At 38.8% G+C, this 24,162-nt stretch overlaps 1 protein-coding gene across 1 annotated transcript in view; it reads right to left on the reverse strand.

The window, feature by feature from the left end:
• The window catches only part of tbc1d22b (TBC1 domain family, member 22B), a 94,114-nt gene that overhangs the window by 8,783 nt on the left and 61,169 nt on the right, over positions 1-24,162 (reverse strand). Inside the window, exons 10-11 of the mRNA XM_079827305.1 lie at positions 23,293-23,368; positions 17,833-17,960 (exon numbers count right to left, since the gene is read on the reverse strand). Of these exons, the coding sequence (XP_079683431.1) occupies positions 17,833-17,960; positions 23,293-23,368 (204 nt within the window). The remainder of the gene's footprint in view (positions 1-17,832; positions 17,961-23,292; positions 23,369-24,162) is intronic.

Below are 24,162 nucleotides of genomic sequence, written 5' to 3' on the forward strand. Positions count from 1 at the left end.
TGCATTTCAAATAAAGCGCACGCCTAACGGCTATAATATAGACCTAAACCACGAACTATAGAGAGACGTTTTAAATATGGCCAGGCCCAGGCAGACTAGCCTTAAAAGTTTATTTCAAAGGCCAGACACGAAGGAGGATACTGAATCAGGAACGCCTGAAGCCACAGATGTCCAGAGCCAGACAGCTCCGCCACCACCGGAGAAAAAGCCGAAGTGTAGGGCGTATCGGTCGGAATGGACTGACAAGTTCCCATGGCTAAGATGTCAGGTAGTTGATGGTAACGAAAACATTTTCTGTTCGCGCTGCGAAAAGGCAGGACGACGCAACGGATTCACAAGAGGGTCGAATAATTTGAGAATGTCATTTGTTTGTTCAAGTTCATTTGACAAGGAGTCATTTCACACGGTGGCCAATTTAAATGTTACCAACTAAATGAGACATACTGAGTTTATAATTAAATTTGCTTGTGTAACAACAATGCTATATTCGGATATTTTATGTGAGGAAGGGGGTTGGTTTGTTAAACTATGAAATGTGCAACCAAAGTAAACAAAATTGGTTGATTGACGCCAATCGGACGTTCATGTTTTTTTTTTTCGTCTATTTGAAAGTTAGGCTAATAAACATGTTGCATATACAGCCTGATTATGTCATTTTTTTTAAGTTACATAAACTGCTTTCAGTTTTTCTCAACTTGAATAATTAAGAGGCGATATTTGACCGGCATATCATCAAAATGTCCGGAAAGCGAAACCTCTGCCGGTCACTTTGACCGGCACCATTTTTTTCTAGCGGAAACTCTGTGTTGAATTCTACATTGATCGTGCTTTAGGTCTCGGCGTAGTTCTCAAAATGGGGTTAAAGTGTGCATTTCATGGATTCCCGAACCCCGGCGCTACGTCATATTCTCGCGCATGCGTCGTGGAGGCACACACGGAAGACAAGAAGAGGTTGAATAAAGTCGTTATTTAGATTTTTTTTAACGCACAAAAACTATTGTCGTCGCTTCGTAAAATTATTGTAGAGTCACTGTGGTGAGATGGACTTTGTAACGACGTTTTTAGTGCCTTTTATGGGTCTTGGGAGTGTAAATGTATTGAATGCCAATGGAGGCCTATCTGAAGCCTTTCTCAGCCATCAGCTTTCAACTAAAATATCTTCATTTGTGTTCCGAAGATGAACGGAGGTCTTACGGGTGTCGAACGACATGAGGGCAAGTAATTAATGACAGAATTTTCATTTTTGGGTGAACTAACCCTTTAACTAAAACTATTATTACTATTATTAATATATATAGTATAAGTAATAAAATGACTAAAACGGAATAAATTAAAGCTAAATAGAAATATTTAAAATAGGGCTGTAGATTTTACGTGTCCATTTAAGTAAGTTATTGGGGAATATATCGTGTTCAAATTATCAATGCCCCCGTCCCCGACTTACGTAGATCATCTCACATTTCATTCAGTCGATTGGTGGCGAACATGAAGCAGAGCAACAGGTGTGATGTAGCTTATAGAGTGCAGTTAAAATGCCCCTAAAATACAAGATATCAGGGCAAAAATGCCCCTGTATGAGTTGTCGTCTCATATTTATCTCATGATATAGTAAAGCAATATCACACGAGTGATGTTTTGTCCTGAATAGCACAAGTGCGATTGATTTTATACAACAGAATATTGTATAAATATAACAGAATAAATTAATATTGTATTATATTTTAGACACAATATTGTCTGCTTTTGCTCAATTTTACCAATGAAAATATTACCTATACAGCCAGAGCAGCGTTTCATTTCTGAATGAATCTGTTTTGAGCGAATCATTCGGGTGAACCAATGATTCAATGGCCCATTCATAAAGAGAGCCATTTACTTCATTCCTGGATGAATTAGCCATTGGAACTAATCGAATGAATGAATGACTTAATTACTTACTCATTTACTGGCAGTTTTAGTTTCTTATTTCCTTATTTATAATTTTATTAACCTTTTAAACTCCAACGACCCTGATAAGGACATCATCAAGTATATATTAACATTTTTAAATGTCTGTGGAGGAGCTCTGACCTCATATGTGGTACCATTTGAAAGCGTAGAGTCTCTACTTTCTGGAGACATGCATCACTTTGGCATTTGTTTTACACAAAGTAACTTCTTTACACTAAATTACTCTGGGACCATTTCCGACTGGATTTTGCCTACCCAAATTTAAAATCTTCCCATACCCACATACAGTGGTCTCTAAATACATAATTTTGGCTTCATTTTAAAAAAATTTTTTTAAGTCACATAAAAAACTGCTAAAAGTGATAAACATTTAAGTATATGTTGTCTGAGCGGTAATAAACCCCCCCAAAAAGAGGCACTTTTTGATTGTTTGGTTATAAATTAATTTTTTAGGTGGGACTGAGCCAGAACTCGGTTCTGTCAGCAAACACTGGAAAAAATAATTTTGTGACACTGGGATATTGCATTTATACCACTATATATTGGGAGACTTGTATATTGGAGAGATCTGGGTAGGCGGAAATTACATATAAAAAATGTAATATTCCTCCCTTCAGATCAATTTTATATCTTGCATACAACAAGACACAACAAAAAAAATTTTTTTTCAGTATTTGCTGCCATCTAGTGGAAAAAGCCAAAACTGTCTGCAGGGTGCTAGAGCACACAGGGCCTGAGTTATACACTGTCAAAAATGAATTCATGAATTCATAATGAAGTTTTATGTAACTTCAAAGAGTTTCCTGTAAAAGGACACCAAAATTGTGTATTTAGAGACCACTGTATGTGGGTATGGGAAGCTTTTAAATTTGGAGAGGCCAAATCCAGGTGGAAATCCCCCAAAACGGTCACAGAGCTATTAATATTAATAAAAACCCATTAAAGGTATAGCTCACTCAAAAATTTAAATTCTGTCATTTACTCACCCGGACGTTGAAGCCGAAAAGTTTGTGTGTAATAAAAAGTATGTTGAAAATCAAATAAAAAGTACTTTTTGTAATGTCTATATGATGTTTTTCTCATTTAACACAGTCATGACTTTAAATGATCTTTCGGGGCTAATTTCTCAGCTAAATTTGATATGAGATTAATTCCATAATGAATCGCCACATCGTGTAATTAAATCGATTAAAAGCTTTAATTGCTTGACACCTAATTTAAAACTAATTAAAATGAAAACAGAAAATATTAAAATAAAAGCTTATTCAAAATATGAATAAATGGTGTATAAATAATATTAAAATAATAGTCATATGAGCCCCTTTTACGATTTTATGGTGCTTTTTTGTTTTTCATTTTTGGACAGGGTCAATATAAATGATTGCTGTATAGACTTTATTTGCTTCTGTCTTTATTTGAACAGGATTTGCTGCTGCTTAGTTACTGCTCCAACGACTGCACATTCCTTTATCCAGAAATAAAAAGAGCTGTTTACTTCCATGATGAGTAATAAGAGTTTTTAAATATTATTCGTTAAATTATTCAGCTACAGAAGAGCGCCTACACACAGAGCTCCTAATGTAGTTTTACCATCTATCTAATTTATTGTACTGGGAATTAGGTCGCGTTAGTTATTCCCAAACATATCTAAAGAAGACACCACCCATTCCGGCTCTCCGCTCCTCATTCGTCCTCTTCTCTCTCCAGCATCCCCCTCTACTTGTGTTGTGTACAGTGTGGTACATTCAGCCACTTGAGAGGCAGCGAGCGGTTATAAATAGCTTTGTTTGCTTTGTTTCTGTTGGTCCCTCTTGAAGTGAGAAGAGAGGGGGAAAGGAGGAGGAGAATGAGGAAGGAGGAAAAAGAGGATATTATCAAGACAAAGAAATTGCAATAACTACAATTGACTCTAGTATCAGTTATCAAATTATGAGATGTGTTGGTCCAAAAGTGTTTCTTGCTTTAAGTGTGTGAAGTCACCTGGTTCAAATATCACTTGCCAATTATTATTTCTCAGAAATTTAACTTAGTAAAACAAATTTACTGTATATCAACAACGAAAGATTTTGTACTGTGTGAAAAAGTAACACTGTTGAGACAACATGCAGTTTCTAAATGGAAAATTCCAAGAAAACAACTTATCTAAAATATTTTTTTAATCAAAACAGAAAAGAAAAGTTATATACATACAGTAAATACTCATTTTCAAATTAGTCTTCAATCTCACATGGTCTTTCAGAAATTATTCTAATAATTCTGATATGCTGCTTGAGTGACATACCTTATTAATGTTGAGAACAGTTGCTTACATAGTTTATTTGATGAATAGAAAGTTGAAAAGAACAGCATTAATTTGAAAAAGAATGTCTTTAATTTTTTTTAACCCTTTAACTCCCCGTCAGCGTTTTAAAAAAAAGTTTCCAGCCACCGCCAGGGTTTTTGATCATTTTCACAAAAATGTGATGGCCCAAAGAATATTTAGTTGTATGAATATCTGAACATGCAATATACCACCCTCTGCTTTTAAACAAAAAAAAAACTGTTTTATTCTAGCTTCATGCATTCCTTTTTATCAATACTTGAATGTGGGTAAGTTTCATAAAGAAAGCAACATTTTGAACAAAAAGCTGAGAAAAATCACATTTTTGTCAAAGACTACATCCAGATCAGATTCAGAGCGATGATCAAACACAGATGGAGTAGAGCGAGTCCATCAACACCTCTAATGCTTGCACAGTCCTAGAGCTCGTCCTGAGTCGACATTTCATTCAGTAACATTAGGCAGTTTTGATTTATATGATGTTTAATGTTGATCACGTTATTTTACATGCACTGTAAAGAAAGTCCGTAAAAATTGGGCACAATTTACTGAACAAATAAAAAAAGGAATTTTGCGTATTGGTTTTTTGCAGGTTTTTTACCTGTATTTTGAATTACACTTAGCATTATTATTTTTTTTTAAAGGTTAACGGAAATTTTCGTAAAATTACTGGATAATTTCCTGGCAGAAAATTACCAGTACATTTTCCGTTTTTATTTTTTTTTACAGTGTATGCATCTCAAATACGATCGTTTGGTTTTTTTGCGTCTTCCTTGCCTGTGTTTTGATCAGGAGATTCTGTACTCATTCAGAAGAAGCGTAATAGCGCCCCCTAGCATATAACAGTGAAAACATTCCATGTTTGGCCGGGAAGCGTTTTCTTACAAATAACGGAAAATTCAGAGTTTCAGTTCATTCCTGAAAAATAAAAAATAAATGTATTCATAATTTATAAAATACTTTGTGTCAAAAACACATAATGTGCCAAAAACATCATTACAGAAAAAAAGTAACTAGGGTAGCGTAAGCTTTTTGAACTGCAAGAGGAGTTACACTTTCTTCAAAAGTTGAATACGGAGGGTGGTCTGGCGAAAGCTAGATATTTTACTTTATAAAGTTTTAAATATGGATACACAAACCCATCAATTTGATTGAGATGGCCTTTATTAACCCCCTGGAGCCGTGTGGAGTATGTTTATAATGGATGGATGCACAAACTCCTGGGCCTTGTTCATTATAAAACTTGAAAAGGCCAGGATATTTATTAATATAACTCTGTGTTCATCAGAAAGAAGAAAGTCATATACACCTAGGATGGATTGAGGGTGAGTAAATCATGGGGTCATTTTCATTTTAAAGGGAACTAATCCTTTAAATGTCCTAATTGAACTGTCCTTACTCTCCTTAATCTAAGCCTTGTCTGTGAAACCGAGCCTAAGTGTACTACAAGTACCATAGTATCGCCAACTGACACAATCGCTGTACTATACTGCTGACAGAGTACTTGTTTGTTTTTTTAGGGGATAAGAAAGAGACAGAAAGAATGCCTCAAGAGACAAAGGAGATAGGGAGCCTTAAGATGAGTGAAGACTAGGCAACAAAAGCAAAAGAAAGAAGCGTTCATGATTAAGTCTCTTTCCTAGGAACGCATCCGACCTGGGGTTATTCACCGCCAAGTGTTCGCTCCTCCACCTCTCAACAGAACCCATCTCACTAATGGAGTGGACGTGAGATGCAGATGCTTCAGAACATCAGTCAGACATTAGCACGACTTTCCTTTTTGTCTTCACAGCCCTTTCTCTCTCTCCTCCTTCGTTTCGCTCACCCACATCTCTTTCTTTCTGGCCTGAGCTCTTTGTGCACCTCTAATTGATCTTGAGGAGTGAGTCTTTGTGCCAAACGTGCAATTACAGGTGGAACCTGATAAAGGAGCCCAGGAGAAGTTGAGACTCTTTTCTCTGCCTTTAGCTTCATACGAGTGGATAAAACCCTCTCATCTAATCAACTTACTCTGGTTCGCCAAACATGCAACATGTGTCTGTGTTATCGGAAAAGCCCAAAGTGTCATTTTAACAATGGAAGATTAATACAGAAGGACCTGTAATTAATACTAGATGGCACCAAGAAATCAAAATGTACCCAATCTGCTTCCCTAGGTGTGCACGCTTCATCAATCCATGTTATCCAAAAGCAACAAAAAAAAAAACACACACACAAAAGTTTTGAAACAGGATGTATGCATTGTGATGTCACGATAAATAATGCTGGCTGAGCTCATGAATATCAATTGAATCTTGCAGATGCCGCTACATAACCTGAACTGCCCTCTCGTGTAATCTCATTAATATTCATGAGCCAGTTCTGTAAAGTTGCGCTTAAGTTTGCTTTCTAGGCACCCCTTGTCAATGCGGCATCGAGCTGCTTTATACGTTACATATCCTTTTATCGTTTTGTTTAACATTTTTAAAACAGATCTATTGAACACAAATATCCAAGACCTATTGATATGGAGATCATACACCGCCTGGCCCAAAAAGTGTCGCTGTTTGGATTTAAATAGGCAAATGTATGAGAGTCTATAATTGAATCATTATTGCAGTGATTATCATGTTTATAGCATGGTATATATTTGGCAGCAGTTCTTCTAACTCTAATTGATGGAGTGTGTAGCTTTTCATTTCTTAAACAACCATGTAGGAAGACAGATCATGGCCATATTCCAGGATGACAATGTCAAGATTCATCAGGCTCAAACTGTGAAAGAATGGTTGGGAGGGAGCATGAAGAATCATTTTCACACATGAATTGGCATCTCTGAGTCCAGACCTTAAATTCATTGAAAGTTTTTGGGATGTGCTGGAGGAGACTTTACAGAGTGCTGGGCCCGGTTGCATGAAAGCCATTAAGTTAAGAAAACCCTTAGTTGTAAGGTTAAGGGTACCCTTAGTGAAACATGGGTTGCAAGAATGTGCAGCATGCAGAAAAAAAACCTAAGGGTCCACTTTAGGAATCTTAAGTATTTTCCCTTAATTACTTGAGAGTTCCCTTAAGTTCTGTTATGCGTTGCAACAAAGTCCTTAGTAACCATTTAGCCCTTAAATGAAGGGATCAAAATAGGTCCCTTAAGTCATCTGATGAACACAAATGCGATGGATGACTTCATGTTAATTGAGAAAGAAAGTACAGATGTGCATTTTTACCAATAACCAAAAACACTCAGTTTCAGTCAATCTCATGTCAATCTTGAGTACCTATAGAGTAGTATTGCATCCTTCATATCTCTGAAAAGTCTTTAGTTTTATTATATTTATAAAAGAAAGATACGCTGTACTGAGTCTTTCCGGGAAAAAACAGAGCGAGTCACGAGCAAGCGCAGCTATTGCATTGAGATCGTCTGAAAGCTGTGACATCCTTAGAAAACGTTATCTTAAATAAACCATGACTATCAATCAGATTCAACCACACATAAATGATCCAGAATCTGTACCGGAGGCTGAAATTGAACAGGAGCAGCAACGACAACTCAGTGGTGTGTACTGTAACGTTATATATTTGCTTAGCGGCTTGTCATGCGCGAGTTTAACAACATTTGTGTGCGTTTACTCATGGTTTATGAAGATATAATTTGGTTTATGTACTATTATATGTGATTTAATGTTAGCAGTAGCAAGCGTAACGGTTTTGCACGTCAGACTAGTGCGTGTTAACATAGAAAAACAATGGAATAGTAGTGCATTTGAATGAACGAGTCGATAGCTAACAACACAAAGGCAGTTTTACTCACCGCCTGCTTCCAAAACACGAGTCACGACCGTGAACCTTAATCGGTGGGACCGCGCCATCTTTCAGCATTAGACAAGCTACAAATCCGGCATCGAACAAGGCCTTGTTTATAAAACAATCGTCACCGAAATGCAGGGAACAAACAAAACACTTGCACAACTCTGTCCGGAAAAACAAACTCCATCCTGCCCTGACAACCAAAAACCCACATCTTTGGTGACATTGTTGATGTCGTTAAGTCCTGTGACTGCAGCGCAACAAAGCGTTTTGATGGGTGTACTGCTTTTGCTCTCTCGCTCTGGTCTACGGGTGCGCGCGCGCCCTTCCGGGAGAAGTGCCCTTAGAACCTGTATAAGGACATTCCGCCCTATCTGACGTCACATATACCCATACTCGAAAAAAACTTTCCAAAACTTGTGAGAAACCGGAAGGAGTATTTTTGGCACAGAAATACTCCATCAAACGTCCAACTTCATTTTTGAAACTTTTGTCCATGTTTAGCATGGGAATCCAAGTCTTTAACAGTGTAAAAAACTCAGTATGCATGAAACAGCATTTCACCCCTCCTTTAAAATAAGCCTGTTGAAAGTATGACGTGCCACTGTGTATATTGATTAGGGTTGGGTACCATTCACATTTTAACCGGTATCGGTACCGGTACCTGAAATTCGGTACCGGTATCCAACGGTACCTTTTTTCGGTACTTTTGGGATGTTTACATAAATAACTGTAAAGAACCTGTAAGTCATTTATAAAAGTGTTATTGACATTATGCCAAAGCTGCCCTGGTCGCTGTCTGCCATTGTCTGTGATGTTTGATTACTGTAATATTTACTAGTAAATAGTAGGCTACTAGCTACTTAATTTAATTCATAAAAACAACCATATTATTATTTTTTCTTTTTAATTTCATTTCTATGAAAAGATTTCCAACAAATGATGTGTTATGTATTTTCTGGTAATCAAATGAAGACATAAGACATTCATTTAATTTATCTTTTCATTTAATTCAACTTTTTGTCAAACAAAGTGCTGCACAACTGAGCTTTATATGGTTCAAATTAAAACATGAAGAAAAAATTTAAAGTATTTTTTTTTTAAATAAAAAATAAAGTTTTGATAATTTATTATTATTACATTAGTGTAAGTATTATTAGTACATTGAGACGTATCTAAAATCTACTGTACAACTGTAATTTATTTGTCAAGTTAGCCAAACTTTTATTTTGATGGGTTGCCGTGAATTTTAAGTTTCTGTGTGTTTATGATACGACGGTAGTTTTTCTCAAATGAAACGGTAAAATCATAAATGCTCATGAAGTGGCTCTGGAGATGACGTTCGTGCGTTCATGTCCTCATATGAGGCAGAGATGGAAACATGCTACAGTCACGCACAATTCTGAGTACCCAATCCTAATATTGATTAAATTAAATAAACATTCAACACCAAAGTTTTCATTTTTTTTTTTCATTCACTGGGCACTAGAATTAATTATTCCAAAGTTATTTTAGAACCACTGTAGTGAGATGGACTTTGTAACGACGTCTTTAGTACCTTTTAAGGGTCTTGAGAGTGAACCGTGCATTGAGCCAATGGAGGCCTTTCAGAGCCATCAGATTTCAACTAAAATATCTTCATTTGTGTTCCGAAGATGAACGGAGGTCTGACGGGTGTCGAACGACATGAGGATAAGTCATTAATGACAGAATTTTCATTTTTGGGTGAACTAACCCTTTAAAGAAATCCCTTGCCTCAGGGATCCCCCCCCCCCTTAGGGATACAATCACTTAAGAGGTTTCATGCAACCGGGCCCTGGACTCTTGCATTGTCGATAGAAGATCTTGACCAAAAATTGATGCACCTCTTGATGGAAATAAACAACCATGTAGGAAGACACATAAACGTAACAATAAAGCTACACACTCCACTACCTTTTTGTTGGCCGGACAGTGAATCTGTAATATTTTTATCAGACGTCAAATCTACAAAGTCAAACATTTAACAAATCACAGATAAAAATTTAACAAAGCTGACAATAATCAGGTCTGGTCACGTCCAGTCCAGCTGAACCCCATTATGAATGCTGTTTTATAGATTTGGGAATTTGTAACTACAGGGAAAAATACATTTTCACACAGGCCCAGTTGGTATTGAATAACTTTTTTTGCTTCAATAAATAACATTATCATTTAATGGCTGTATTTTGTGTTTACTCAGGTTGCCTTTGTTTTCATTTCTGAAACAATTTAGTATGAGATATCCACACAAAAGCAAAATAAATCAGGATGGGGACAAACACTTTTTCACAGCGCTGTACACATCTCACATTACAAAAGTTAAATGCATTGTGAGTGAGGCTTCATGTCCGGCTGTTTCGAAGGATTTGTTCTAAGAGTAAAATATCACATTTCTTTATTAAACAAATGATCTGCATGTCTCTCTTTCATTACATTTGAAGAGGCATGGCAGGTTACAAGTGATGGTTTAAAGCGTAGTTTAACCTTGAAAACACATGCATCATGGCTCAGCTTCTTTCTGCGTTTTATGCTGGCCTCATTTACACTTCCCTCCTCTACCTCAGCGAGGTGGGTCAATGCCACCTTTACTGCTCGCCCCAACCCTGACCACACTGTGAAACGCCTGAGGAAATAAAGAAAGAAAAGGAATTGAGAAAGAACAGATAAAAAATAACTGGAGGAAACCTGAGCATGTCAAGCAGAGTTTAAAGGAAAACTCAGTATTTTTTTTTTCCTTAAGATTTTACACATGTGGTTAAGAAAAATGTGTCAAAATACACCATATTGCCAAAAGTTTAGGGACCGCCTCCATTTACATGCACAACTTTAATGATATCCCATTCTTAATATGGTTTAATATGGAGTTGTCCCACCCTCTGCGGTTATAACAGCTTCAACTCTTCAGGGAAGGCTTTCCACAAGGTTTAGGAGTGTGTTTATGGGAATTTTTGACCATTCTTCTAGAAGCGCATTTGTGAGGCCAGGCACTGATGTTGGACGAGAAGGCCTGGCTCGCAGTCTCTGCTCTTTCGGGTTGAGGTCAGGACTCTGTGCAGGCCAGTCAAAATCCTCCACACCAGGGATCTCCAAACTTGGTCCTGGAGGGCTGCTGTCCTGCAGATTTTAGCTCATACTCCAAATAAACACACCTGAACCAGCTAAGCAGTGTCTTAGGGCGTTTTCACACCTGAAAGTCCGCACCAAGGTCCGAACCGAAGTTCATGTTTTGATACTTTTTATATATTCGGTTAGTTTTGGTTTGGTTTCACATTGCAATTATGTGAGCGCACTAAAGAACTTTACATGACGCACTTGCGTCCTGTCGTCATCATCTATGTGGGCGGCATCTGGACATTGATTGGTTTGTAAACAGACGTGCGTCTGACGTCAGCGTCTTTGACAAGTTGAATGAACGGACGCATATCGTCGTTGCCACTATTGAACAGTGCGCATTGCTTGACAATTTTTTTATTCGTTACGTTTAAAAGTGGACATTTCAAGCTTTATATACACATATTTCTCATGTTTGTGAGGCAAGTAGCTGCTGAGTTTCGGTTTATTTGAGACCCGCTCCAGTTCATGTGTAAAGCATGTGATCGCTCCCGTGATTATTGTCTGCTATAGACTATTTGCTTCTTATTTATTAAATCCAGGCAATTATCTGATTAAACGTTGATTAAAATTAAGATACAATTTATACCAAACGAAATTCCCATTAAAGAAATGCTTTCTAAGCAAAATCATACAAAATTTCGTTCAAAATTATTTCTGACTTTCTGTCTACTGACATATTGCGCATATTTTCACTTTTCATAATCAATGTAGCCTAGATTGAATTTAAAATAACGTTATAATATTTAAACATAAACAGGAACTTCCTGTAAATGGTCTGAAAGTCCGAACCATACAGAAAATGCTTTCACACTAGAAACGAACCGAACCTTTGTTCAGTTTGATCCGGACCGAGACTACCTCTTTTTGTCGGACCAAATTTCGTCTGTTTGGTCCGGACCGTGGTACGGGGGAGGTTTCACACCTGCAATTTTGATTCGGACCAAACTGAAAAGTCCGAAAATCCGGACCAAACAAGGTAGGTGTGAAAACGCCCTTACAAGGTCCTAATAAGACACTGATTAGCTGTTTCAGGTGTGTTTAATTTGGGTTGGAGCTAAACTCTGCAGGACAGAAGCCCTCCAGGACCAAGTTTGGAGACCCCTGCTCCACACCAAACTCGCTCATCCATGTCTTTATGGACGAACGCTTTGCGCACTGGTGCACAGACATGTTGGAACAGAAAGGGGCCTTCCCCAAACGGTTCCAACCAAGTTGGGAGCATGAAATTGTCCAAAATGTCTTGGTATGCTGAAGCATTAAGAGTTCCTTTCACTGGAACTAAGGGGCCAAGCCCAACCCCTGAAAAACAACCCCCACACCATAATCCCCCCTCCACCAAACTTTACACTTGGCATAATGCAGTCAGGCAAGACCGTTCTCCTGGCAACTACCAAACCCAGACTCATCCATCGAATTGCCAGACAGAGAAGCGTGATTCGTCACTCCAGAGAACAGGTCTCCTCTGCTCTAGAGTCCAGTGGTGGCGTGCTTTACCCCACTAAGGCTTGGATGAGCTGCTCAGCCATGGAAACCCATTCCATGAAGCTCTCTACACACTGTTCTTGAGCTAATCTGAAAGTTTGGAGCTCCAGAGAGCGACCCATTCTTTCACAAATGAAGCAGTCGGAATGCCTAGGTGCTTGATTTTATACACCTGTGGTCATGGAAGTGATTGGAACACCTGAATTTAGTGATTGAAGGGGTGTCCCAATACTTTTGGCAATATAGTGTATGTTAAAGAGGACCTATTATGCTGTTTTACACTGTCAACGTTCAGCTGTTAGAGAATGAAAAATGTCTGCAAAGTTATGAAGCACAAAAAGTCACTAGAAGTGTGTTGAAACTCACGGTTATGGTATAAAGGTGAAATTTCTGAACATTCTTGAAGTGGTTGACCAATCACAACACATGGGAAATGAGGTGCAGTAACAATGTAATATGTATGAAAAATTATGTTTTTTTTTCACATTCAAGCATTAAAGGTATTCTAGTAGACCCCAAAAACAAAAACAAGACTTTTTTTAAAAGTTAATGATAGGTCTTGTTTAAAGGAATATGTTGTCTTTAAGTTTGCTTTAAGGGGCTGATGATCCAACATAACTATCAACAATGTTTGGCAACAATGCTGATTCAAAACATGCAAGTGTGGATAATAGTTCAGCACTCCCCATTTCCTCTCTTGGATTGTACTGACAACTATTCCCCCTTTATCCAATAAAACCCACCTTGTGGGAATAGATCTACGTCAAAAAGCCATGCATGAGAGATGGAGCGGCAGATAGATGGAGGCAGATGTAAAGGACAAAGAAATGAGCAAGGAGATATATCAAAAGGAAGTCTCAGAGAGGACATGCAGACAGGACACGAAAGGAAACCAGTGGAAGGAAACTCTTCAAAGGAATATTAATGAATGACAGGAATATGAGTAGTTCGCACCCCTGTGCCATTTTAACAAGAAAAAAAATGTATGAGCAGCATATGGTCTTCAAGGACGTCACCCATAACCTCTGATGCGTTTAAAACAATTATTTGAAGATCAGCTATCATTCATGGTCTGCATTCTTCCTGCAAACCCCATAAGGGAGGTGACATAGGGGTGACTTGGGATGTAAAAAGTAGGAATGTCAAAATTAACACGTTTTTTTCAGTTTAACACGTTAAAAATATTCAATGCGATTTTCCCGTCATCCTTTTAAACCATTCAAGTATGACAAGACACTGGAGCGTGTCTGTGAATCTCCTGTCTGTGTGACACACACACACTTGTGCGGACAGAAAGCCGCTTCCGACTGAGCTTGAACGGACAAAAACACACAAAATGATGTGACAACAAGTATCCTCGTAAGCACTAACTCATTTAAGTCTTTTAAATTAGTTAAATGAGAAAATGGGATGCGTGTCAGAGACGCATCATGTGCGGCAGCATCAGGTCTTAAAGTGACAGCAGCCCAATAAATATGTATATGTGTTGTAATATTAATTAGGTGGTATCATAATTCTTTTCCTAAAAAGTAGGGGCAAACTATACATTTCTAGAAAAAGCAAAACCAGCGCTATACCTCTGCTCCGGTTACACGTGTGTCGTGTTGTCAGTATATATATGAAAATTATAGTAACCGAACTGAAAAAATGGGGGTGTTCTGAGGGTCTTGGTTCGTTTAAAATGAACCCTGGTGTGATTTGAATAAGGGTGATTTCACACTAACACCTTTGGAGTGCACCTGGGTTCGATTGACATCAGAGTTTGGTTCGTTTGGATGATGCGAATGCTGTCTTTCGAACTCGGGTGTGCACCCATGAACTGTACCCGAGTCCGCTTAAAGGGTGGTCTGGGGTACGGTTCATGTGAACTCCGGTACGGTTCGCTGCTGATATGAACGTAATCGTACTAAATCACGGAAGTGAACCGCTTATTAATGACATGATTTGATAAAAATGTGTGTTTGTGTGTGTTTCACTCACTTTCCTGGCGAGCGTGACTGAAGTACTGTAAGCAGAGAGCTGTAGATCTCATTTCTGCTTGCCTTCAACGTTCTTTAGAGCATTTGTGGTACATTTGCGGCAGATAGACGCAAATGCCTATCCTGAATGCCAGCCGAACTTAGCCCCGCCCACAACATTTTAACTCGGGCAGTTCAGTCTAGAGGAGTAATTATGCCCGACCAGAAACTGTTCGGACCAATGAAATTGTCAGGGCGGGCTTCAGACGATGATGGACAGATGATAAACAGTAACGTAATCATCCACGTCACCAAACGCGCTTGGGTTGAATTTGTTCTAATCCTAAACGGAGAACTTGTTCGTATATGCATTCACCTTTACTATTTCTCTCATAAATGATGATCGTGTTGGTAAGTACTCTGTGTCTCCTTAAATTCTTTTTACAACACCGGCAAAGATTGTGTACACTCATCTTTTTCTTCTAACATTACTTATTCCAGCGTGCGTGCAGACAGGGTTGCCAAGTTTTTACAACAAAACCCACCCAATTGCTACTCACAACTAGCCAAAAACAACCCCAATAGCTTTCCGGGGGGGTTCTCTGGAAAGAAAATGGCATTTGGGGGGTAAAATATGTGTTATTTTGGCAGGGCTGGCAGCTAAAATTCGCATTCGCACATAATTGGGGTCGCTTCAACCCGCGGACTTGGCAACACAGTGCAGTTGAGTTCTGTTGACATTCGACAACTAACGTTATGCGTCGCTCCGTTGCTCTGATTGGTTGTAGGTCTATCCAATTGAGGTCATTCCTGGTTAGGTTGAAAAACGCCCCATAATCACAGCCCAACAGAGCAGTATCAGACTCATATTCTGACTAGAATTGAGTATGACGACGTCAGGCTAGCAAATGCCGTGACGTACTGAAGCTTTGGAAACAAAACCAACGGTTCAAAAACAAAAATATGTAAGTGAGGTGAGTAACATTATGCATTTTGCCACCTATTCCTGTGCCGTCGTTACCAAGCAATGGGGTAAACAGCTGCTGCGTTGATGATGCAAACGCACGGTGGTTCGAACCCAAATAATGTAATCTGAACACATTTCAGCCGTGGGAGGGGGGAGCAATCGAACCCAGGTTCGGACCAGGCAATCGACCCAAGTGTGAAAGCAAACAAGCGGACTAAGACCACTGAAAAGATGGGTCTCGGTCAGCTTCCAAACATATTCTGGTGCGGTTCGACTGAAATACGAATGAAACAAGGACCAAAGACAACTAAACAAACCAAAAACGCGACATGTCACAAGATGCGACCCTAAAAAGGACAGAATGCTCAGGCATACCTGTTTTTTCTCATCATAGTCATGACATGTTGCCCATCACAGTTCGGTACAGGCGTCAGAACCGCGTCTCCACCCAGCAGATCTTGGTTTGTGTGTGACGGAGGGATTCCTGTCGCTGTTTTGACTCTTTTACACATTTTATAAGCTCTTTACGAGTTCAAAATACCATTATATGTAGCTACGTTAGGGCTGTAACGATTTGACCAAAAATAAAAACCTTGATTAATTGAACATTTGACCTCGATTACGATTAATGAACGATTATTTAGCTTTTTTTTTTTTGCCCTCATAAGGTTTTTGAGTAAGCTCACTGATAATGTTTGTACTGTAAATATTTTCTACTATTAAAGGTGGATTTTTTTTTTCTAATGAAAAGTGCATTTCTTTGTGATTTTAAAGTACTTGAAGGAAACGGTTCTCTTTCAGCAGTTATTGTCTATGGGGCAGATTTCTGCTTGTTGTACATCAGATACAAATACATTAGCACATAGGCCTACATTACATTTATTTGAATGCATTAATGAGAGAGTGATTGTGTGTGTGAATTACTCATACCATCTCAATTCATTATTAAGCTGTGGTTTGTACTTACTGCAAAGGTATTAAAATGTATGCCTATAACGGTTGAGTTTCTAAGCTACTTTAGTGACTTTACTTTAGTCACAGGACAGCGTTGACACTGCGTTTCTGCACTGCTCTCTGCGCGCGATCTTCACGTGACGTGCGAGCTTCTGTCTGAGTGTTCGTTTGTCACAATATACCAGGCATTAGTTCAACATAATACACATCTGATGGTCGAAACTCGCTTTAATGTTCAAACTGGCAGGGCTTAAACCACTTACAAATGACAAACTTTGTGAGGACGCACTTGATAGAGGTCTGCCTTCAGGGCGCGCGAGTTGTCAGAGACGTGACACGGCTCGGCTCGGCTCTCTGTCACAGAAAGAAGCTGAGCACTGAACGGAGAAGTTTTCCGTATTGTTGTTTTTGAATAGTGCACAATCGCGTTAAATGTTGAAACTGGCAAGCCTTTAAACGCATACTTGACAAACTTTATGAGCACGAAAGTGAAAGCGATCTGGCTTCGGGGCTTGCGCGTGCCGTCTCAGTGTGTGTGTGTGTCAGCGCGTAGGCTATAAGAACAGCAATTAACTTGCCTGTATAAACTGTGTAAAACATGCAGTTACTATAGTGATTCTGGACATCTATAAACACAGATAACTGCTCCTGCATCTCTGTGTGTGCCTGCAAACTGCACTTGATGTGACTGACGGGGCGGAGTCACGTGAAAACCGAAATAACAGACATGGGAAAAATATGTCAGTTAGAGGTTCTGAATGTCGGTTTCGGTTATTTTTCGATTAATCGTACAGCCCTAAGCTACGTACATACAACGAACGCATTTAGCCCAGCACACAGCATTGTTTTGAATGCTCGGTAAGTTCCGTCACAAAATATACTCAATAAAAGCAGACCAATCTGGTTGTGAACATATCCCTGGGCTCTTAAGGATCAGTATCTTTAGGTTCAGTGTTAAAATGCCACTGTGAACGCGAAGCAGACCAGGACTCTTTTTTTTGGGGGGGGTCCGGACCAAACACACCCTAATTCTCAACTCAAATATTTATACCCCTACTAGTGGTTTAAGTTCTGGGCTGGTAACCAAAAGGTTGTAGGTTCAAACACTGAACCAGATCAATGAACTATCACCATTGTTTTTGATCAAGACACTCAACTCCAGGCCACTCCAAGTCACTTTGGATAAAATGATCAGATAAAAGGCAAAATTGACATAGAAGTGCATGTAAAGGCTTTTCTGACATGTTTTCATTCTAATTCACAGGCTGGTCTTGGTGCAGCAGTACCTGGTACGTGTCCCACAGGCGAATGGTACAGCGCAGCGGTAGCTCCCTCATCAGCAGATTATTCATCCAGCGGAAAGCAAACTGCAGATACTCCACCTCACACTTCTGAAAGTGTATGTGGACATCCTCTGTGGGCAGAGAAAAGAAAGCACAGGGGGTTTATATCCATTTGCTGGTAGTTTCTGCAAAGTGCTGCACTGGGAGTAGCTTTTGTAACCCATCTATAGAGCCCCTTTGTTTAAAGAAGCACTCTGGCCCTGAACTAAGATCACCGCTATTGTTGAATTCTCCCCACACCTGTTTCACTGAATTAACATTATAGACTCCTAACGTGTGTAATTATATTCGATTGAATGGTGAGAAAGAGAGAGAATGTTAGGGTGAAAAGGAAAAGGAGGCCTGGTGCTTAGCTCATTGAGAGAGGGATTTTTCTGATAAGCTCTCGTTCGGCCTTTGAACAGAATAAGAATGGCTTTCGAAAGCGGACATATTGACTCGAGTCCTGATAGATATTGATAGAGAAAATGTGACAGCTCTCAGAAAGTGCAGAGAACTAAAGTCGGACCTATCAGAAGAAAAATGAAAACCCTTTCTGCCACAAATAAAAGCAAAAATATCATTAAAAAAAAGGGTTTAAATAATGAATGATCTGTGCAATGTTACATAAGGGTTGCATCATAATGGATTCAGCTAATGGTGTGAGTCATTGGTGTGAGGTTTGAACATTATCACAAATTCTCTTCTCTTGCAATCCCAACAAAAGGTTTGTTCATAATGATTGTGATCCCAGTAAACAAAATGAAAGTATTTACAATCACAATTTAAACCATTTCATTTTGTCATTATTTTTTAAAAATACCATAAAAAAACTGACATGGATTTCCAGAAAACCGTAAAAAAAGGCCGTCATAGATTGATACGTTGGTCTCAGTGGTAAAAGAGGACAGACATGTACCACTTCATTACAAATTTAGTTGTACATGTTTTGCCAATATTGAATAAAATCATGGTCTGAAAAGGCCTTAATGCTGCTTTATTCACAATTGTTTCAATAAAACAAACACACATTATATATTATATATATATATATAAAATCAAAATCACTGTCCTCATAATGAATAAAGATAAAAGATCAAAAAGTCTAGTAAAAACATTTATATTTTTACATTTGCAAAGTGAAAACGTGCAAGGTGCAGTGCACAAAAAAAATAAAACACCAACAGCCAATGCATCAGACAGCATCCCAATTATTTTAACCATTATTATCCCAATTATTTTAGCCATTAATAGTTCAATTAAAGCAGAAAAATTGCAATTAAAGCAGAAAAATTGCAGAAAAATAAAAAGGTTCTGCATGAGGAAAATATATATAAATGGTTTGGAAATATAATTTTTTAATGTTAGCTTATGCTCATCAAGCCTACATTTATTGATCAAAAATACAGAATTTTTTTTTATATTGTGAAATATTATTACAATTTAAAATAAAGGTTTTTTATTTTGATATGCTATAAAATATTATTTATTTCTGTGACGCAAAGCTGAATTTTCAATCATAAGTCTTCAGTGTCACATGACATGATCCTTCAGAAATTATTGTAATATGCTGATTTAATTCTAATGTTGGAAACAGTTGTGCTGCTTAACATTTTTTATAACCTGTAATAAAAAAAAATTCAGGATTCTTTGATAAATAAAAAGTTAAAAAGAACAGGGGTCAGCATGGGCAGCCTGACTGGTCTGCGGCTTTGCCGCCCCATACCCAACAAACTGTGATGCTCTGTGTATTCTGACACCTTTCTATCAGAACCAGCTTTAACTTCCTGAGCAATCTGAGCTCCCGTAGCTCGTCTGTTTGATCGGACCACACGGGCCAGCCTTCACTCCCCACGTGCAACAATGAGCCTTGGTCGCCCATGACCCTGTCGCCGGTTCACCACTGTTCCTTCCTTGGAGCACTTTTGATAGAGACTGACCACTGCAGACCGGGAACACCCCACAAGAGCTGCAGTTTTGGAGATGCTCCGACCCAGTCGTCTAGCCATCACAATTTGGCCCTTGTCAAACTCGCTCAAATCTTTACGTTTGCCCATTTTTTCAGCTTCTAACACATCAACTTTGAGGACAAAATGTTCACTTGCTGCCTAATATATCCCACCCACTTATGATGAAGAGATCTGTGTTATTTCCAACTCGCCCCAAAATGTGCTCGATGGGGTTGAGGTCCGGACTTTGAGGGGGCCAGGACATCGTTTTCAATGTTCCAGCAGATTCCTTCCTCAGGTAGTTCCGCCAATAGTTAGAAGAATGTGTCGGGTCATTGTAGTCTTGAAAAAATAAATCTAGGCCCAATAAGACGACTAATTTTGGCCACCTCTGTACATACACTATATGATTTTATAAGATTGTTTATACTATATACTATATTATACTATCATTTCAGATTTATAAAATAACTAATAGCTGTCAGCACATTCAATACCAGCCAAAAGGACTGCTAAATATGCTCAATAACGTGATAAATTATATGTTGCATAACATGTTAGACGGAAGGCCGACGGTTACCATCGATTCAGAACCAGCCGTGTTATTATTCACACATGACTAGTTATGAGCAGCATCTAAGCTTATTTGTCATTTCCTCATTTCAGTGTAAAAAAAAAACTTGGGAATGTCTACAAAATGCTTGCTAGTGTATTTCCCCGACTCTCTCGCCCTGTGAAAAGTGCTATTTGTTTTCCCTTTGCTCAATCGCTCCATTCGTCTCTCCTCTCAACTCACTTCCATTTGCCTTCACACCCTAATCGCAGGGGCTTATGGGGAATTGATTTCTCTTCTGTGCTCCCCGGCGAGACTGTGGGGTCTGCTATTGCTCATGGTGCTCGTGGATGCTGATGGATGGAAAGAGGCGCGCGGCGGCTCTCACCAAGAGTTTCAGTGTGGGCTGTTCAGCTTATCACACCAAACACTCTGAACAGGGGAGGAGGCGTCCAGATGGTATAAACACTCTGACAGAAAAAAAAAAAAAAAAAACAGAGCGGACTAGTGGCGTAACGGAAACATGTGATTCCAAGAAACAGAAACGGCCAACACCTTGGGAAAACAGTCTTTTCCGAGGCGATGAACAAGATCGCACCCTGGCAGAAAAACAACTCGTTGTTTTGAACATTTGCACTGCTATTTATGGTTCCAAACAACTAGTTCACCTCATTCTGGAGGGCAAAGGGTGAAATAGATGGGATCATTTAAGGGACTCCAGACACTGTCATTTTGTTTCTGGCAGTCATGACTGTTATTTGTGCTGAAGCTTCTGAGGGCGTTAAAAAAAAAACGGATTTGTCTCAAGAAGCACAAGTGACACAGGATTGGGCCCGAAGCAGCTTTGACGACAGCAAGTTTTACGCTCCTCAACAGAACAACAGCTACGACAACTGACAAAAATCGGACTAATCTGATCCAACTAAAACAACTGACTAAATCTATGAGTACAGCTTTGTTAACACGTCAAAGTCAGAGCAAAACTGTGATTTCTAGCTTTCAAGCAGCTTTAAAAGGTAACCGAACTTAAGGTACAACCACAGCAGGAACAACTGCCTCAAACAATGCTCAAGACCATTTAACTCAAATATTATCATTTTGTAATAATTTACTCATTCTGAGAACGAGAAATGTGAAAATGGAAAGAAATTGAATTTAGAATCAAATTATTATTATGCTCTGGACCATTTTGGGGATTTCAAAAAAAGGTAATATTCCTCCATTCAGATCCATTTGAATAAATCTGGCATACAACATGATAGAGACAAAATCATTTTTTCAGTATTTTATTGAATCTAGTGGAAACAGCCAAACGGTTTGCACACAGGGTCTGAGTTACATACTGTCAAAAATGAGCTCATAACCAAAAAAATCAAAAAGTGCCTTTTGGGGGGGGGGGGGGGGGGGGGGGGGGGCTCAGACAACATATGCTTGAATGTTTATCACTTTTTATGTGACTTCAAAGGGTTTCAGTAAAATTAAACCAAATTGGGTATTTAGAGACCACTGTATGTGGGTATGGGAAGCTTTTCAATTTGGGTAGGCCAAATCCAGGCGGAAATGGTCCCGGAGTAATTTAGTGTAAAGAAGTTACTTTGTGTAAAACAAATACCAAAGTGATGCATGTCTCCAGAAAGTAGAGACTCTAAACTTTCTAATGGTACCACATCAGAGCTCCTCCACAGACATTTACATTTTAAAGTATATACACTCACCTAAAGGATTATTAGGAACACCATACTAATACTGTGTTTGACCCCCTTTCGCCTTCAGAACTGCCTTAATTCTACGTGGCATTGATTCAACAAGGTGCTGAAAGCATTCTTTAGAAATGTTGGCACATATTGATAGGAGAGCATCTTGCAGTTGACGGAGTTTTGTGGGATGCACATCCAGGGCACGAAGCTCCCGTTCACCACATCCCAAAGATGCTCTATTGGGTTGAGATCTGGTGACTGTGGAGGCCATTTTAGTCCAATGAACTCATTGTCATGTTCAAGAAACCAATTTGAAATGATTCGAGCTTTGTGACATGGTGGAAGTCCTGCTGGAAAGTAGCCATCAGAGGATGGGGACATGGTGGTCATAAAGGGATGGCCATGGTCAGAAACAATGCTCAGGTAGGCCGTGGCATTTAAATGATGCCCAATTGGGCACTAAGGGGCCTAAAGTGTGCCAAGAAAACATCCCCCACACCATTACACCAATTGTAGCCTCTTTTCCTATTTGTAGTGGAGATGAGTGGTACCCGGTGGGGTCTTCTGCTGTTGTAGCCCATCCGCCTCAAGGTTTGCGTGTTGTGGCTTCACAAATGCTTTGCTTCATACCTCGGTTGTAACGAGTGGTTATTTCAGTCAAAGTTGCTCTCTATCAGCTTGAATCAGTCGGCCCATTCTCCTCTGACCTCTAGCATCATTTCGCCACAGGACTGCGCATACTGGATGTTTTTCCCTTTTCACACCATTCTTTGTAAACCCTAGAAATGGTTGTGCGTGAAAATCCCAGTAACTGAGCAGATTGTGAAATACTCAGACCAGCCCATCTGGCACCAACAACCATGCCACGCTCAAAATTGTTTAAATCACCTTCTTTCCCATTCTGACATTCAGTTTGGAGTTCAGGAGATTGTCTTGACCAGGACCACACCCCTAAATGCATTGAAGCAACTGCCATGTGATTGGTTGATTAGATAATTGCATTAATGAGAAATTGAACAGGTGTTCCTAATAATCCTTTAGGTGAGTGTACTTGATGATGTCATTCCGGACCCTGTACAGGGTCTGCAGAGTTTAAGAGGTTAAATTAATTCAATTATAATTTAGCTTAAAAGAACTTGGTTGAGCAAAGAATCATATTTCTTTTGCGTGAACTATTCCTTTGATTCTACGCAGAGTGAAAAGATGTTTGTGAGCATGATCTTACCGTCTATTCTGCTGACGAGCTCTTCCAGCGCCTTCACTTTAGTCTGAATGCCAGGCTGGGCGAATGTGTAGTTGTCCTGATGGAGAAAAACAAAGGCAGTATTTAGAACATGGAATCATTATTTTATCATCTCAATAAAGCTCTATCACATGACTTGTATCAGCACTTCATGCGCCACCTTGACCTACACTTGAAAAGCATTGTGGGTAGTATTATGGAAAGACCATTTTTATTCTGCGTGGTAATTGAAATAAAATAAATGATACGCTTTTAAAAGCCCTTCAAAAATAACTGGAAAGAATAATATACACTGCCGTTCAAAAGTTTTTGATCGGGAAGATTTATTGTTTTAGAAGGAGTCTCTTATGCTCACCAAGGCTGCATTTATTTTATTAAAAATACAAAAATATGTAATATTGTGAAATATACTGTTTTCTATTTGAATATATTTTAAAATGTAATGTATTTCTGTGATGCAAAGCCGAAATCCTCCAGTCTTCAGTGTCACGTGATCCTTCAGAAATCCTTCTAATATGATGATTTGCTGCTCAAGAAACATTTATGATTACTATCAACGTTGAAAAGTCATTTTTTTAGGATTCTCGGATGAATAGAAAGTTCAAAAGAACAGTATTTATCTGAAATGGAAAGCTTTAGCAAAATTGTACCACCTTTCAAAAGTTTTGGGTCATTAAGAATTTTTTTGAGGGGGAAAAGTTAATACAAACTTTTTGTAATTAATACATTTATTCAGCAAGGATGCATTAAATAGATTAAAAGTGACAGTAAAGACAAAAAAAATGTTTTACACAAATGTTTTCAAAATTCAGCTTTGCATCACAGAAATAAAGTACATTTTAAAATATATTC

Source organism: Gobio gobio, assembly GCF_949357685.1.
Source record: "Gobio gobio genome assembly, chromosome: 10".
In the NCBI taxonomy this organism is placed as follows: domain Eukaryota; kingdom Metazoa; phylum Chordata; class Actinopteri; order Cypriniformes; family Gobionidae; genus Gobio; species Gobio gobio.